A 14,288-nucleotide genomic window follows, 5' to 3' on the forward strand; every position below is an offset into this window, starting at 1 on the left:
TTGGACAGATTTTAACCCTTTTGTTGGGGAGGGTTCCATTAAGGAGGGCTGATTTATCCATGGAAACATCAATTAGATAAAGTAAAATTTAGAAATGAGGACTATGTTGCCACAAGAACCCAAAAAAGACTAAAACATGTTGGGCTTGTATGTCTGTAATGAGTGTGTGAAATGAATCCCCTTGCAGGAGTATGTGATTAATGTAGTGCCATACTCGTGCTCCTAGAGAAAGGCAGATACAGCTAAGATTTTGTCTGCAATTTGTAACAACAAAGTTATTGAGGAACTCCATGGGTAGCCTGGAAAAATTTTATTATGTCCCTTTGGAGGCAAGGACAAACTACAGCTGAGAGGTTGTTGAAATAGGCATTAAACAGAACATATTAGCCAAATCTATAAGAGCAAAATATTTACCAGTTGTTGAAAACTGAATAGAATTAGTAATTTTAATAATATTGGGTATTGGGTATGAGACCTCTAATAGATGGGACCATAGCATTAAGGTTGTAGTAATTCACCATGTGGCACCATGCATTCATTTATGCACTTATATTTGTTTGTTTGTTTGTTTATTTGTCTTCCAAGCTTAAGGCAGGCAAAATTAGGCTATCAAATGTAGAAGTGTTAGGGATAATCACCCTCTATACATTAGACTTATATAATAAATTTTAATCCTCAAAGCCCTTGTTTTAATTTATATTGGATCATATTAATATTTTAACTGGAATCTGTATTCCATATTATCAGGCCAATTTCTCCACCCCCCAACTCCACTGTCTTGCTTTTAATTAGTTTCAAACTAAGTTTTTAGTTTAAAATTTTTTTAAGTTCAGTTTATTTATTTATTTAGAAAGTGCGCACAAAGGAGAGGGAGGTACGGAGAGAGAGGGGGAGAGAATCCCAAGCTGACAGAGTGGAGCCCCATGTAGGGCTCAAACTCCTGAACTCCGAGATCATCCTGAGCTGAAATCAAGAGTCAGACTCAACTGACTGGACCATCCAGGTGCCCTTCATAAGCTTTTAAAGTGGAATCAACCAGAAGGTGAGAGTGTAAGGGAAATGTTTTTCCAACGCCTCTCATGTACACTAAAATTCCTTTTTCTTTTTGGGAATGCAACAGGTTCTTTGCTGTTTACAAGGGGTGTGGGAAAAATATATTTTCTCATGTTTCTCCTTTAGTCTCACACTACTACCACACTCACAACACTTCTGACACTCAAGGAATTCTGTGACAGCAGCTGGAAGCCTACAATTTAACTCAGTTCTGACCCTATCTACCTGGAGATAGCACTAGAACTCATAAGTTAAGGCTTAGTCCCACACGACTGCCCTGTTACCATTCCCACCCCCACAGATATTTCAGATGCCAATCACAAGTCTAGGTTGTTATGTGTGCTCCTGATACATCAGCTATAATGTGGAGGTCCCAAGACCCCCTCCTAAGGTTTGATTAATTTGCTAGAGCAGCTTACAGAACCCAGGAAAACAGTTTACTTGCTGTTTACCAGCTTATTATAAAAAGATATGATAAAGTATATAGATGAACATCCAGATAGAAAGATACATAGGGCTAGGTCTGGGACGGTTCTGAGTGCAGGAACTTCTGTTACGTGGAGTTGGGGTGTGCCACCCTCCTGGTAAATGGCTGTGCTCATCAACTTGGAAATTCCCCAGACCCCATTCTATTGGGATTTTTATGGATGCTTCCTCACATAGACACGATCAATTAACAACTCCATTTCTAGCACCTCTATTCTCTCTAGAAAGCTGGACTTCAGAGAGGCCCATATGGCAAGGAACTAAGGGTAGCCTCTGGCCCACAGCCAGCAAGGAACTGAGGCCCTTAGTCTAATAGCTCACAAAGAACTGAATTCTGCCAACAACCATGTGATCTTGCAAGCAGGTCCTTCCCTAGTTGAGGATCAGATGAGACCACTGTTCTGGGAAATACTGAACTATAGCCTTGTAAGACCCTGAATCAGAGGACCTAGCTAAGCTATACCTGGACTTCTGACTCAGAGAAACTGCAAGATGGTGTGTGTTGCTTTAAGCTACTAAGTTTGTGCTTATTTTTAGGTAGTACTAGATAACTAACACACCTAGGTTACCAAAGCTAAAGACCAGTGTTTATAAATGTCATAATTCAGTTTCTCATTACTATTTGTTCTGTAAGGATGATGCTTTGTTTCAGGGCTAATGATTAGGTGTGTTGTCCATATCCAAAGTCCACTCTTGTCTGCCCATTAGAATTACTAGGGATGCTTGAATCCTTGGAGCTAATTAAACAGAATCTCTGGAACCAAGGCCTGCTGAGATGTATTTTTAAAAAATTCTGCAAAATTATCTTGCCCAAGATATTTATTAACTACAAGGGAAGATAGTACCTTCATAATGTAGAAATCTAACAGTAAGCATCTTAACCATGTGATCAATGGTGACTGTTAGATTTCATCAACATCATGTATCCTCTGATATTATGCTCTGAGGATACATCACTTTTGTAGTATTGATGCATAACCTCAGTGAAATCAGAGAAAATACTGAATCAAACACAAATTGAGGAATATTCTACAAAATAACTGGTGAGTATTCCTTAAAAAAAAAGCGTCTAAGTCATCATGAAAGACCAAACACTGAGGAACTGTCACAAATTGGAGGAGACTGAAGATAAATAACAAGTAAATGCACTGTGGGGTCTTGACCTTGGACTAGATAGACAACAGTGGGAAGGACTATACTTACTAGTTTGTATCATGTTAATTTCCTGGTTTTGATAATTGTACTAAGGTATATAAGATGTTAACATTAGGAGACACTGGATGAAGACTACATAAGAACTGTTTTGCAACTTTTTTTTATAAATCAAAATTTATTTCAAAATAAAAACAAAAAACCTCTCTCTGCTTGGGAGTTTCTCAAAATATTTCCTTTTGCTTTTCAGAAGCACAAGTAACAATCTAGACATTTACTTTTACTTTGGTGATATCTGAAGGACAGTGCTGGAGGAAAGGCAGTAAACCAGACCAAGGTGCCATCTTGTCAGAAAACAGAAACACTTGCAATGCTTTATGCACTTTGAAACATTTTCCCCCTTTATTTTGTTTTTCAAATTACAAAAGATATATATGTTAAAACAAGTAAAACAATACAAAGACATATAAATTAAACAACTGCCATTTTTCCCTTCCCTACCAAGATAACCAATGTTAACACCCTGCTGTATATCCATCCATACTTTGTTCATATAAACATACATGCATATATACACATACAGGGTTTTTAATAAAAAAAATAGATTTGTATACATTATTCTGCAATTTGCCCTTTTCACTTAACAATATAGCACAAACATATCAACAAATTAGCAGAATTCTAGCTCCCCACTCAAATAACTTTAATCACACATTTGAGATATCATACCTGGTTCATTTATGTATTTTTTTTTCTTTTTGGCTTTCATTTTCCCTCTCTGACTCCCTCAAACCAACCTATATCACCCACCTCCCCCCAACCCAATATATACTCTTCAATACTTTTCTCCATGCATAGAAAATCATACACAAACATATATGGATACATATTTATCACTCATAAACACCTAGAGGCATTTTGTCACTGATTTACAAAAACAGGATCATATTTTACACACTTAAAATATGCTTTTTTCACTCAAGAAAACATTATGGAATTCAAGTCCACTAGCATGGTTTAATTTGTTCACCTTAGTGGCTATATAAACATGTTATGGAATGGATATAATTCCTTCCCTTTTCCAATTTCCCTATTGATGGGCATTTATTTGGATTCTAGTGTCTTCTTGCCACTAGGAATAATTTTATAATAAATATCCATATTCATCTGTCTTCATGTATTGGGGTTTTACTTCTAAGAGATTCCTCAAAGTGGCATAAGTACTTTAAATTATAATAGATGTTACCACATTGATTTTTCGAAAGAGCTGTAATGATTATGTTTCCACCAGTGGTGTATAAGAACCTTTGTTGGGACAGCAAAAAAGCAGTCCTGCTATTTTTTGTCAGTTTGATTGCACACAGTTATCTCATTAGGACTTTAAATCTTTTTTAATGTTTATTTATTTTTGAAAGAGAGTGCTAGTGGGGAAGGGGCAGAGAGAGAGGGAGACCCAGAATCCAAAGCAGTCTCCAGGTTCCGAGCTGTCAACAGAGAGCCCAACGCAGGGCTCAAACTCATGAACCTCAAGATCATGACCTGAGCCGAAGCTGGATGCTCAACCCCACTCATTATGACACCCCATCTCATTATGAGTTTAATCTGTATTCCCCAACAACCACTGAAGCTAAACATTTTTTGATAGCCAGCCAGTTGGGTTTGCTGTTTTTACAACTGTCTATTCACAATACTTTCCCATGTTTTGCCACTGAGTTATCTTTTTCCTGTCAATTTGAAAAGCACCTCTTCTCTGATTGGCTTTGCAAATATTTCCCTCAAAAATATCGTGTACTGACTTTGTTGATGGCACCTTTTGCCATACAAAAGATTATACTTTTATGTAGTCAAATATTTTTTAATAGCCTTCAAGTATCTTTTGTTGGTAAAGTTAATCTTCCCAACTCCTAGATTGTACCTGTAGTCTCCTTTCATTTTTCCTTCAAGAATTTTATTATTAAACAATTTAAATCTTAAATTCACCTGGATTTTTTTTCATATACTTTGGGGTATTAGTCAAATTTCACTTTCTTCCTGAGTAAAAGCCAATTGTACCAGAATTCTTTTTAAATAAACTATTCCTTTCCCCTATAGCCTGAAATTCCACCTTTGCCATATATGAGAAAGCTCATATACACTTAGGTCTATTTCAAGATTTTCTATTCTGATCCATTGATGTATTTATCCTTTGCCAATACTTTATTAATTTGATTAAAGTGACTTCATGTTATATTCTGACATCTGGTATGAAATTCTTTTTCATACTTTTCTTGTCTAGATTGTTAGACATTTGTTCTTCCATATGGATTTTAAGATCATTTCACATAAGTTAAAAGAAAAAATCACTGACATTTAGTGTAATTCCAAAAGAAGTACATGTAAGTTATTAGATGTTTACAGAGAAAACTTAATTTCTATACTGTCTTTTTAGAAAATTACCTTTCAACCCAAAACAATTACTAGTCTCTTCATTTATTGATATATAATATCATCAAAAAGTTTCCCTCTTTTTAAATTGTTTATACCAATTATTTAATTTAATTTTTTTACTGCCTTCATTGGAAACTCCAACACAATGTTTAGTAAAAATAGACAGCAGTGAAACCCTTATCTCTAATACTATTAAATTCTTAATTTTCAAAAAATGGTTTTAGTATAAAATATGCTATAGGATTTTGGTAAAGTAACTCCTAAGTGGTTACTAAGTATTACAATTTAATTTATACTTTATTAGATTGGAAATGTTTGCAAATTCTATTAAATATCTTGTCAGCATTGATGGATGGCATCTTCTCTTTTAAACTGTTAATTTTATTGATTTATTTCCTATTACTGCATTGGCTCTGCATTCTTGGAATAATTCTTCCTTGGTCATTATGTCATTCTTTAGGTATATTGCTGAATTCTACTTGTTATTATTTTAATTATAATTTTTGTTTCTAAATTCATGAGTAAGACTGGCCTGGAGTTTTCTTTTTTCCAATTACCTTTATTTGGTTTTGGTGTTAAAACTTATTCTGACTTCATAAAATAAACTGGAGAACATAATCTATGGGCTGCAATACTTCAAATAACACTGGTATCAAGAAGAAACAATGAAATCATCTGGGCCCTGGAGCATTTTTCAATCCTAGATCTTTAATCACTTTTCCAAACTCTTCAATGGTAATTGTTCTATCAAGTTTCTACTTCTTGCAATTTTCCTAACTTATATTTTGCAAGAAAAGCATTTAATTCCTCTTTTAAAAACAGGTTGATCTAGATTTGTATGAAATATCTTTTATCACTCTTTTAATCATATCTTTATCTGTGATTTTTTTTCCCAGATTTTTATTTAAATTCCAGTTAATTAACATACAGTGTAATATTAGTTTCAGGTGTAGAATTTAGTGATTCATCACTTACATACAACATCCGGTGCTCATGCGATTGTTTCCTTTCTCATTCTGGACCAGGCATTCTTACAGGAGGCATATCTTGAACAGTGTGGGCATTTGTTTTATTTGGAAGATGTGGCAGCTCAAGGAAGTAGATTTTTTTTTCAAGATTGGAATGATGAAACAATTTGGGTTTTCATGCCCAGGATATTCACAGGGAAATTGATAGGGAAGAAAAGTGGACATTGCTGAATTAATTTGCAAAAAGAAAAAAAAAAACAGAAAAATTCTATCTTTGGTCGCTGCAAGAAACATTTCTGAATTATAAGACTCATATAAACACTGTCTTTCCTAATTTGCTGCAAAGGCATGTTAAGCTAAGACTAATAAAATAGAAGTAGTGCACAATATGCCAGGGCCACACTACTATTTGTCAAATAATGGCTGTGCTATCAAGTTTATAGTATTTTGTTCATCCAATATTAGGTTGTGAAACTATTCCTTAGCCTTGCCTTTTCAACATTAACAAATGTTCTTATTTTTTATATTGTTAAGACATTAAAAGACAATGGTGATATTTAGAGTGAAAAAGTTTGGTGAATGGCATTCTACAAACTATGTGACAAATGTGCTTGATATTCACAAATCACATTAAATCCACATTTACATTTCCAAAATATAAATAATGCTTATTATGTGGCTCACTGTGGAATATGCCATAATATACCAATTCTTTTCACATATATTTTGTATTCTGTTATTCCATTAACATATTTTTAAACTTTCATAAGCCAGAGTGACCATGTTTATGTTTTATAAAGTGTTTTCTACAATCTTTGTATAAAGTTTTCTATCACAATTAGAACATGATTCCCCTTATGGTAAAAACATTTTGTCCAAATTCATTAAATCAATGAGATTTCTCCTGAAAATGAATGCTTCCACATACAATGAAATAGGATACCTTGCTTAAGGCTTCCCACAATTATCATGTTTTAATTCCTATAGGCATTCTTTCTGGCATGAATTTTCTGGTGTCTACTGAGGTTTGGCTTCTGATAGAAAGCTTTGCCGCATTCACTGCATCCATAGGGTTTTTCTCCTGTATGAGTTCTCCAATGTTTATTGAGGCATGATTTTTGGCTGAAGGATTTTCCACATTCTCTACAACGATATGGTCTTTCTCCTGTGTGTATTTTTCGATGTACATTGAGGTATGACTTCTCACCAAATGACTTCCCACATTCACTGCACACAAAGGGTCTTTCTCCAGTATGTGTTCTTTGATGTTCTCTGCGGTGTGACTTCTGAGTGAAGGCTTTCCCACAAAAAAAACATTCAAAGGGTCTTACCCCAGTGTGAATTCGCTGGTGTTTAATAAGGGTTGACTTATGTGAAAAGGCTTTCCCACAGTCAGTGCATCCATATGGCTTCTCCCCAGTGTGACTTCTCTGATGCCTAATGAATTCAGACTTGTAGCAGAAGGCTTTCCCACACTCACTACAGACATGGGGTTTCTCTGTAGGTGGAACCCTCTTACGTTTGTACACAAGAGAATTGGTTACTGTTGGTTTATACATAAGTGCTGGGTTGTGGCTAAAAGCTCTCTCACAGTGACTGCATTCCCAGAATTTTTCTCCATTAGGTTTTCTATCATGGTTTGTATGCTGTAACAATTTCCCACATCCACAGCACTCATCTTTTTTTGAATAGTTTCTCTTAAAACCAATCAAGTCTAAATTATGGTTCACACTTTTTCCATAGGGGTCCCAGTTATTGGGGTCTTGAACTGAAGGAAAAAGATTAATGCTCAGAGGTGATATTTTCCCAAACTTATTGTCTTCATGGCTTCTTTCCTTGGGCAATGTTTTTTTGCTGATGAATGCCCCTTGTTTCAAAATCATGTCTTGCTGTCTTTTCCTCTGGACATTAACTTGACAAATGTTTTCTGGAGAAAATACAGCAAACCTTTCTTTATTCTATTATTATGATCTGGAATAAAATTACTTGAAAAATACCCTAAACATTTAAACAACACACAGCATATAAACAGACACAGCATGAACCATAACTAAATGCGGAGAAGGGTGCTGTATGAGAAGATTCACAACAGGCACAAAAGAAATGGAACATGTCACAGAGTATACAAAGTCATAATTTTGAAGAAGATAGAATATTATAGACCAGTGGTTGGCAAACATGTTCTTAAAAGGTCAGAGAATAAATATTTTAGGCTTTGTGGGCCATATGGTCTCAGTCAAAATTATTCAACTCTCCCACTGTATTTGGGGAACACAGATAGTATGTAAATGTTAAGGCATGGCTGTGTTCCAATAAACTTTCTTCACAAAATCAGGTGGCCAAACTATAGGCTGTAGTGTCAATCTTGTTACTGAGGAAAGGGGTTTAAGTGTCATATAGCACCTTGCTATTCAATGTGTGGCTCTTAAAAGAGGGAAAAGAAAGGCAGCTGATAGCCAGGTTACAATGTTTCAGGAAGGCTGATGAGCACAGTTTAATGAAGCAAAATACACCCCAAAGGGTACCAGTGTGTTGGTGTGACAGTTATGAGTACTGGTTCTGAAATGCGACCACATGAGTTCAAATCTCTGTTTGGTCCCTTACTATGCTATATGTTCTTAGATAAGTTTCCTAACTTTCCTGTGATCGTTTCATTTGTAAATGGAGTAATAAAGGTTGGATACCTCACAGGTCTTGTAAGGGTTGAACGAGATGATATATGTAAAAGGCTGAGAACAGATCTGGCATATAGTGAGCACACACTGAGTGTTGGCCAGTAATTCTAATGCTGTTACTGCTACTACTACAACCAAGGTGGATGAAAGGTGACTGGTGGTAATTTCAGAGACATTTTGGAGAGAAGCACGAAAATAACTTGAATGGTATTTTCATAATGTAATATTAATTCAATTATGTGATTACAAAACCAAGAGTGAGTGGCATAAAGAGATGTGGGAACAGACAACACTGACTCTTCTTACTAAGTTCATGACTCTTGTGGAGAAGTAGTTCAGAGGCATCCTTAAGAGTAGGTTACCAACACTTGGGGTACAATGGGTATTGTTGCAATATTTTACAGAGCTGCTAGGAAAGGGGCAGTTATTCTGAATGTTATAAGGAAGTGGTTAAGATGGGCCAAGCTCAGTCATCTCCTTTACCACCCAGTTGTCTTTGGTTACCTGAAATTCAATACTTCCTCTTCTGTGACTTAAGGAAACTAAAGGACTAAGGGATAACTTAAAGGATTAGGGAAAGGATGGGAAGTGAGAGTATGGGTATGGCAGGCAGGTCTGAGGCATTTTACCTGGAAACTGTGGGAAAAGGGAATAGGAAGGGACCAGCAGGAGCGGGGGAATGACAGCAGCTTATTTGTGAGAAAGCCTGAATGTGATGGAGAAGGTAACCTTAAGAGAAATGAAGGATTCTGGAGATAGGGGGATGGAGCAAGAGCACAGGGAGAGGTGAGATTTAAAGAGGAAAAGGAACACCTGGATAAGGGAGGTGGGGTGCATGGAGGTTGAAGAACATAAAGAAGGCTAAAGCTCTCAGAGAAATGTCTCCAGTGGCTTGCAAAGCTCTAAGGCTTTTGAAAGGTGGACTCAACAAAATCCCTAAGGTGCCAGCCTCCCATAGCACCTCTTGCTGGATTTATCATACTTACCCTGACAGTGGCAGCCCGAGCATGCTGCCTCACAAATCCACGGTGCTTCTTCCTGCTCCAGCTTGAGGATCACATATGGTTTAGTGCCTTCATAACCTGTTCCAGGGAAATGATCCAGGCCTTGGGCTGAGCTCCTTGGTCTTCAGGGCCACTCAGGCAGCATTAAAGGCTGCACAACAGACATTGGACTTGGGAGAAGACTGTACACACACCTTGTCCAGAACCCAAAAGGAATTAGTAACTCAGGACCACTGAAACTCAAGCCAAACTCACCGAGGCAGCACAGTATAAGGGTTAGGGATGCAGACTGTGCAGCCAGACTACTGGGGGTTCAAATCCTAGCCTGGCTCTATTATGTACTTGGTGAATAACACTGGGCAAGTGACTTCACCTATTTGCCTCTGTTTCCAAATGTGTAAAATAGTGGTATAAATAGTACCTACCTCATGGGGCTCTTATGAGGATTAAATAAGTTAATATGTTAAAAGTGGCTGAAATAGTGTCTGGCACATAAAAAGTATTTGGTACTTCAGAGGCTCTAGGTATCTCAGTTACTTTTAGCAACTGAAAAATGAAAGGTGGTCAATCAACCACAATCTAAATTGTGTGGAGGAGTTCTTCTTACCCACTGAAACAAGGTTGCTATAGGTCTCCAGCATCACATCCCGGTACAGTGCCCTCTGAGCAGGATTCAGCCTGTACCACTCCTCTTGAGTGAAGCCCACTACCACGTCTTTGAATGACACAGGTCTCTGCTGAGGATGAAATGACACTGAGTCATGTGGGAAAAATGTAGCCAGGGGTAGATGGCATGGAATTTTTATGTTCCTAGGTCAGAGCTTATCATGATCATTTATCTGCCTAGAATACCTTTTACATTCCTGGCTTTACGCCATCTATGGTAGGAAAAATAACAATCCTACTGGAACCTACTGCCACATACACTTTGAGTCAACATATACTGACTGAAGACCTGCTGTGTATAACCCAGTGCTGGTTGCTGGAAACACAATCATGGATGGTTCCTGACCTCAAGGAGCTGACAGCCCAGCAAAGAGCAATATGTAAAGCCATCAGGGTGAAAGTATAAGAGCTATGGTGGCAAGACATCTAGGTTATACCATGTAGAAAAGTGTGAATGTTTCAAAGGCTAGTAAGGCTTCAGAGCTACGGGATATGTGAAGCTGAGTCTCCTCTACAGAAAGATGGAGAAACTACAATCCTTGCAGAGGGAGCAGCATGAACACCGGCATGGGAGCAGCACAGTGATTTTAAGGGCTACAAGGCACTCAGTAGCAGAAAGAGAATACAGGGGCCTGTGGGTGATGAGATGATGGACTTTAAATCAGTGGAAATATCAAGGAATAGGTGTGTATAGAAAGCACATTCTAGAAGGCATGTGGTGAGTTTCCCGCATTCCACATCAAGTGGTACACCAGTAACTCTAAGCAGACTGAAAAGTTAAGGGTATATATTGAATTCCTAAAGTAACCACTAAAATTATAGTGCAAACAGGTATACTGAAGTAAACGAATTTCAAAAATATTTAACACACACACACACACACACACACACACGAGAAAAGAAATAAAGGAACAAAAGGCGATAGGACAAACAGAAAACTAAATACTAAAAGGATAGATACAAATCCAACCACACCAATAATTATATTAAAAGATATTAAATTATAATATAAATTAATATAAGATTGAACACTCCAAAAGGCAGAGACTGGTAGGCTGGATAAAAAAGCTGCCTAAAGAAGTATAGAACTCACATAATTTGAAAGTGAATGGATAGAAAGAGAAATGTGATGGGGGACCTGGAGAGAAGTGAAAAGAAAGACCGTAATAATGCAGGTGGAAGATGATGTTCACAAGTAGCACAGTAAGACACAGTGAGACAGAGAAAAGAAAGAGTAAAGAAGAGCAGAACCCGAACCTTAACTGGTTGTGGGGAGTGAGTGAAAAGGGGTAAGGGTAACACCCAGGTGTCTCAAAGCCAACTGGGTGATGGTGGTGGTAAATCAGAAGTGAGAAAAACAGCAGAAGCAAAGAGGTTGTGTTGTTAGTCATGTCTGGGGACACATGGGTGGAGACACTTAGCAGGCAGTGGGATGGACGCAGGAGTCTTGTAGCAGAAGCAAGATCAGGAAGGGAGCTAAAAGCTCTGTGAGCCATCAGCAGAGAAATGGTAGCTAAGATTGTTAGTGTGGGATCTCTGCAGGGAGACAGGATGAGCAAAGTGCCTAGGCCAGAGCCCCAAGGGACACTAAAGAGTTCAGCTGGAGACCCAAAGAAGGACCCATGGGTATTAACCTAAAGAGGGCACCTGTGATATTAAGATATATTAAGAAATATATATTTGGTCTTCCTTCATGGTTCCTAGAACAGAGCTTCTTAAACCCTTGTAACTTCCTGAGTAATAGGGATAATAGGAGTATCTTTTGTTATTCATAACAAGCCCCAGTCAAGGATACAGTTTATGCTAATGACACAGATGGGGGCTGGTTGCCACAGGAACTAGCCATGTGATTAGAGGGTTAGAACTTTCAGTCCCCTTTTCCACCCCCTCTAGATGGGGGTGGGTGTGGGTGGGCGGTACTGGAGATTGAGCTGATCCCCAACCCATGATTTAATCAGTGATGCCTACAAAATGGAAATCCCATGAAAACCCTGGAGGGCTTCCAGGTTGGTGAACACATCTGGGAGGATGCACACCCCAAACTCCACAGACAGAAGCTCATATGCTCAGGACCATTCTGTACCTTCTCATCTGGCTTTTCATTTGTAACCTTTATAATAAACCTATAATAGTAAATAAAGTGTTTCCCAGAGTTCTGTGAGTCACTATAGCAAATTATCAAAACTAAGCAAGGGGTCACAGGAACCCCTGATTTACAGCTAGTTGGTCAGAAGTTCAGGTGACAACCTGGGATGCAATTAGCATGGAGGGGGGCAGTCTTGTGAGACTGAGACCCTAACTTGTAGGGTCTGTGCTAACTCTGAGTTGAATTAAATTGTAGGACACCTAGTTGGCATCCACAGAGAATCGGAGAACTGTTTGGTGTAAGAAAAAGTAATCCCCTATTCCTGTGAGTAGAGGAAACTAACTATGATACATCTTCAACTGACTGTAAAGAATGAACCTGGCCCAAAGAGAGGTCTGATCTTCGCACTCAGCTCCTGGGAGTTAATCTCTAAGCCCCTGGAATGTTCTGTGTGATAAGACTGCCTTTGTTTACCTGGGGGCTTTGGGCCACATGAGATGGTCTAACAATGTGATTCCTGGTGGGGGCTTTGGGTCACAGGCATCAGCTCAACTTCAGGAGGTGGCTGTACATCTCTTTGAAAAATGTGGGATCCTACAGTGGCACCTGAGCAGTGGCCCATGCAGATGGGCTGGAAGGCAGGACCAAAACCAGGGTGAAGCCATGGATGCTGGTACATGAGACCCTAAGACCCATACCAAGGCCATGTACATAGTGGGTAACAACCAGATATCCTCTCTGATGCCAGAATGACATACCATGGTGGAGGGAGAGTAGCAATCAGGCTTTTATCACAGAGCATGGAGCCTGGGTCAGTTGACAGCTCTGGGTTGATATTTCCCAAACAGAGCTAATTGGAATGGGAATGAGATGGGATGGGATGGAATAGAACAGAACAAAATAGATGTAATTTGGCACCCAAAAGGCCATGTCATTTTCACCAAACAGGACGTAACATTAAGGTTGTAAAATTAGCATGGCTTAGTGATTGAGTATGAGAGGGAGAAGGTGGGGAGAAGTCAAGGGTAAATCTCAGGGTCCTGGTTTGCCCAGTGTGATAGTACCATTTCCCGAGGTGGAAAACTGGGGCACAAAAAGGTTCAGAGACTTGTGCAAGGTCATACAGATAGTAAGAACTGGGATTAAAATTCAGCAGTCTGGTTCCAAAGTGTGTGCTCTTATCCAGTATATGGTGCTGCCTTCCACACAGAAGGGGGCAAAAGGTGCGATCTAATTTAGCAGAACAATAAAAAAGCATCTTCTGATTTCAACCTCAGTCAAGTCACCTGGGATCTTGGCCAGAAAAGTTTTAGTAAGGTGGGAAGAAAGGATGTTGGACTCAAGAAAGAATAAGAAACATGGGATGCCTGGGTGGCTCAGTCAGTTGACTCTTGATTTTGGCTCAGGTCATGATCCCAGGGTCGTGGGAGTCGGGCTCCATGCTCAGTGTGGAGCCTGCTTAGGATTTTCTCTCTTCCTGCCCCTCTCCCCCACTCACACACACTCTCTCTAAAAAATAAAAATTAATTTAAAAAAAAAGAAAGAACAAGAAGCAGGATATGGAAACACCAAGAGAAGGAAATCACCACAGGAGGTGAAGGAGGCCAGGGGAGAAAGGCAAGGATTTTTTGGTTTGGAAGTGGTGATGGTTTCTAGGGTTGGAGGCACTGACGGTGGTTGTAGGGACAAGGGAAAAGATCTGGGAAAGGGGAGAGGATGAGTCTTCAGAAAGAGATATCCCCTGCTGGAGGGAGGCCTCCAAAGAGGTGGA

General features: G+C 38.7%; 1 protein-coding gene across 2 annotated transcripts in view; it reads right to left on the reverse strand.

Annotated features, from left to right (window-relative positions):
- The window catches only part of ZNF568 (zinc finger protein 568), a 153,384-nt gene that overhangs the window by 121,455 nt on the left and 17,641 nt on the right, over positions 1-14,288 (reverse strand). For both annotated transcript variants that reach the window (XM_032591460.1, XM_030297946.1), the window contains 3 exons: positions 10,373-10,499; positions 9,748-9,843; positions 4,181-8,013 (listed from right to left, as the gene is read on the reverse strand). In XM_032591460.1, the coding sequence (XP_032447351.1) occupies positions 7,061-8,013; positions 9,748-9,843; positions 10,373-10,499 (1,176 nt within the window). In that variant the 3' untranslated portion in view covers positions 4,181-7,060. Of the gene's footprint in view, positions 8,014-9,747; positions 9,844-10,372; positions 10,500-14,288 lie in introns of those variants that run through there.

Source organism: Lynx canadensis, chromosome E2, assembly GCF_007474595.2.
Source record: "Lynx canadensis isolate LIC74 chromosome E2, mLynCan4.pri.v2, whole genome shotgun sequence".
In the NCBI taxonomy this organism is placed as follows: domain Eukaryota; kingdom Metazoa; phylum Chordata; class Mammalia; order Carnivora; family Felidae; genus Lynx; species Lynx canadensis.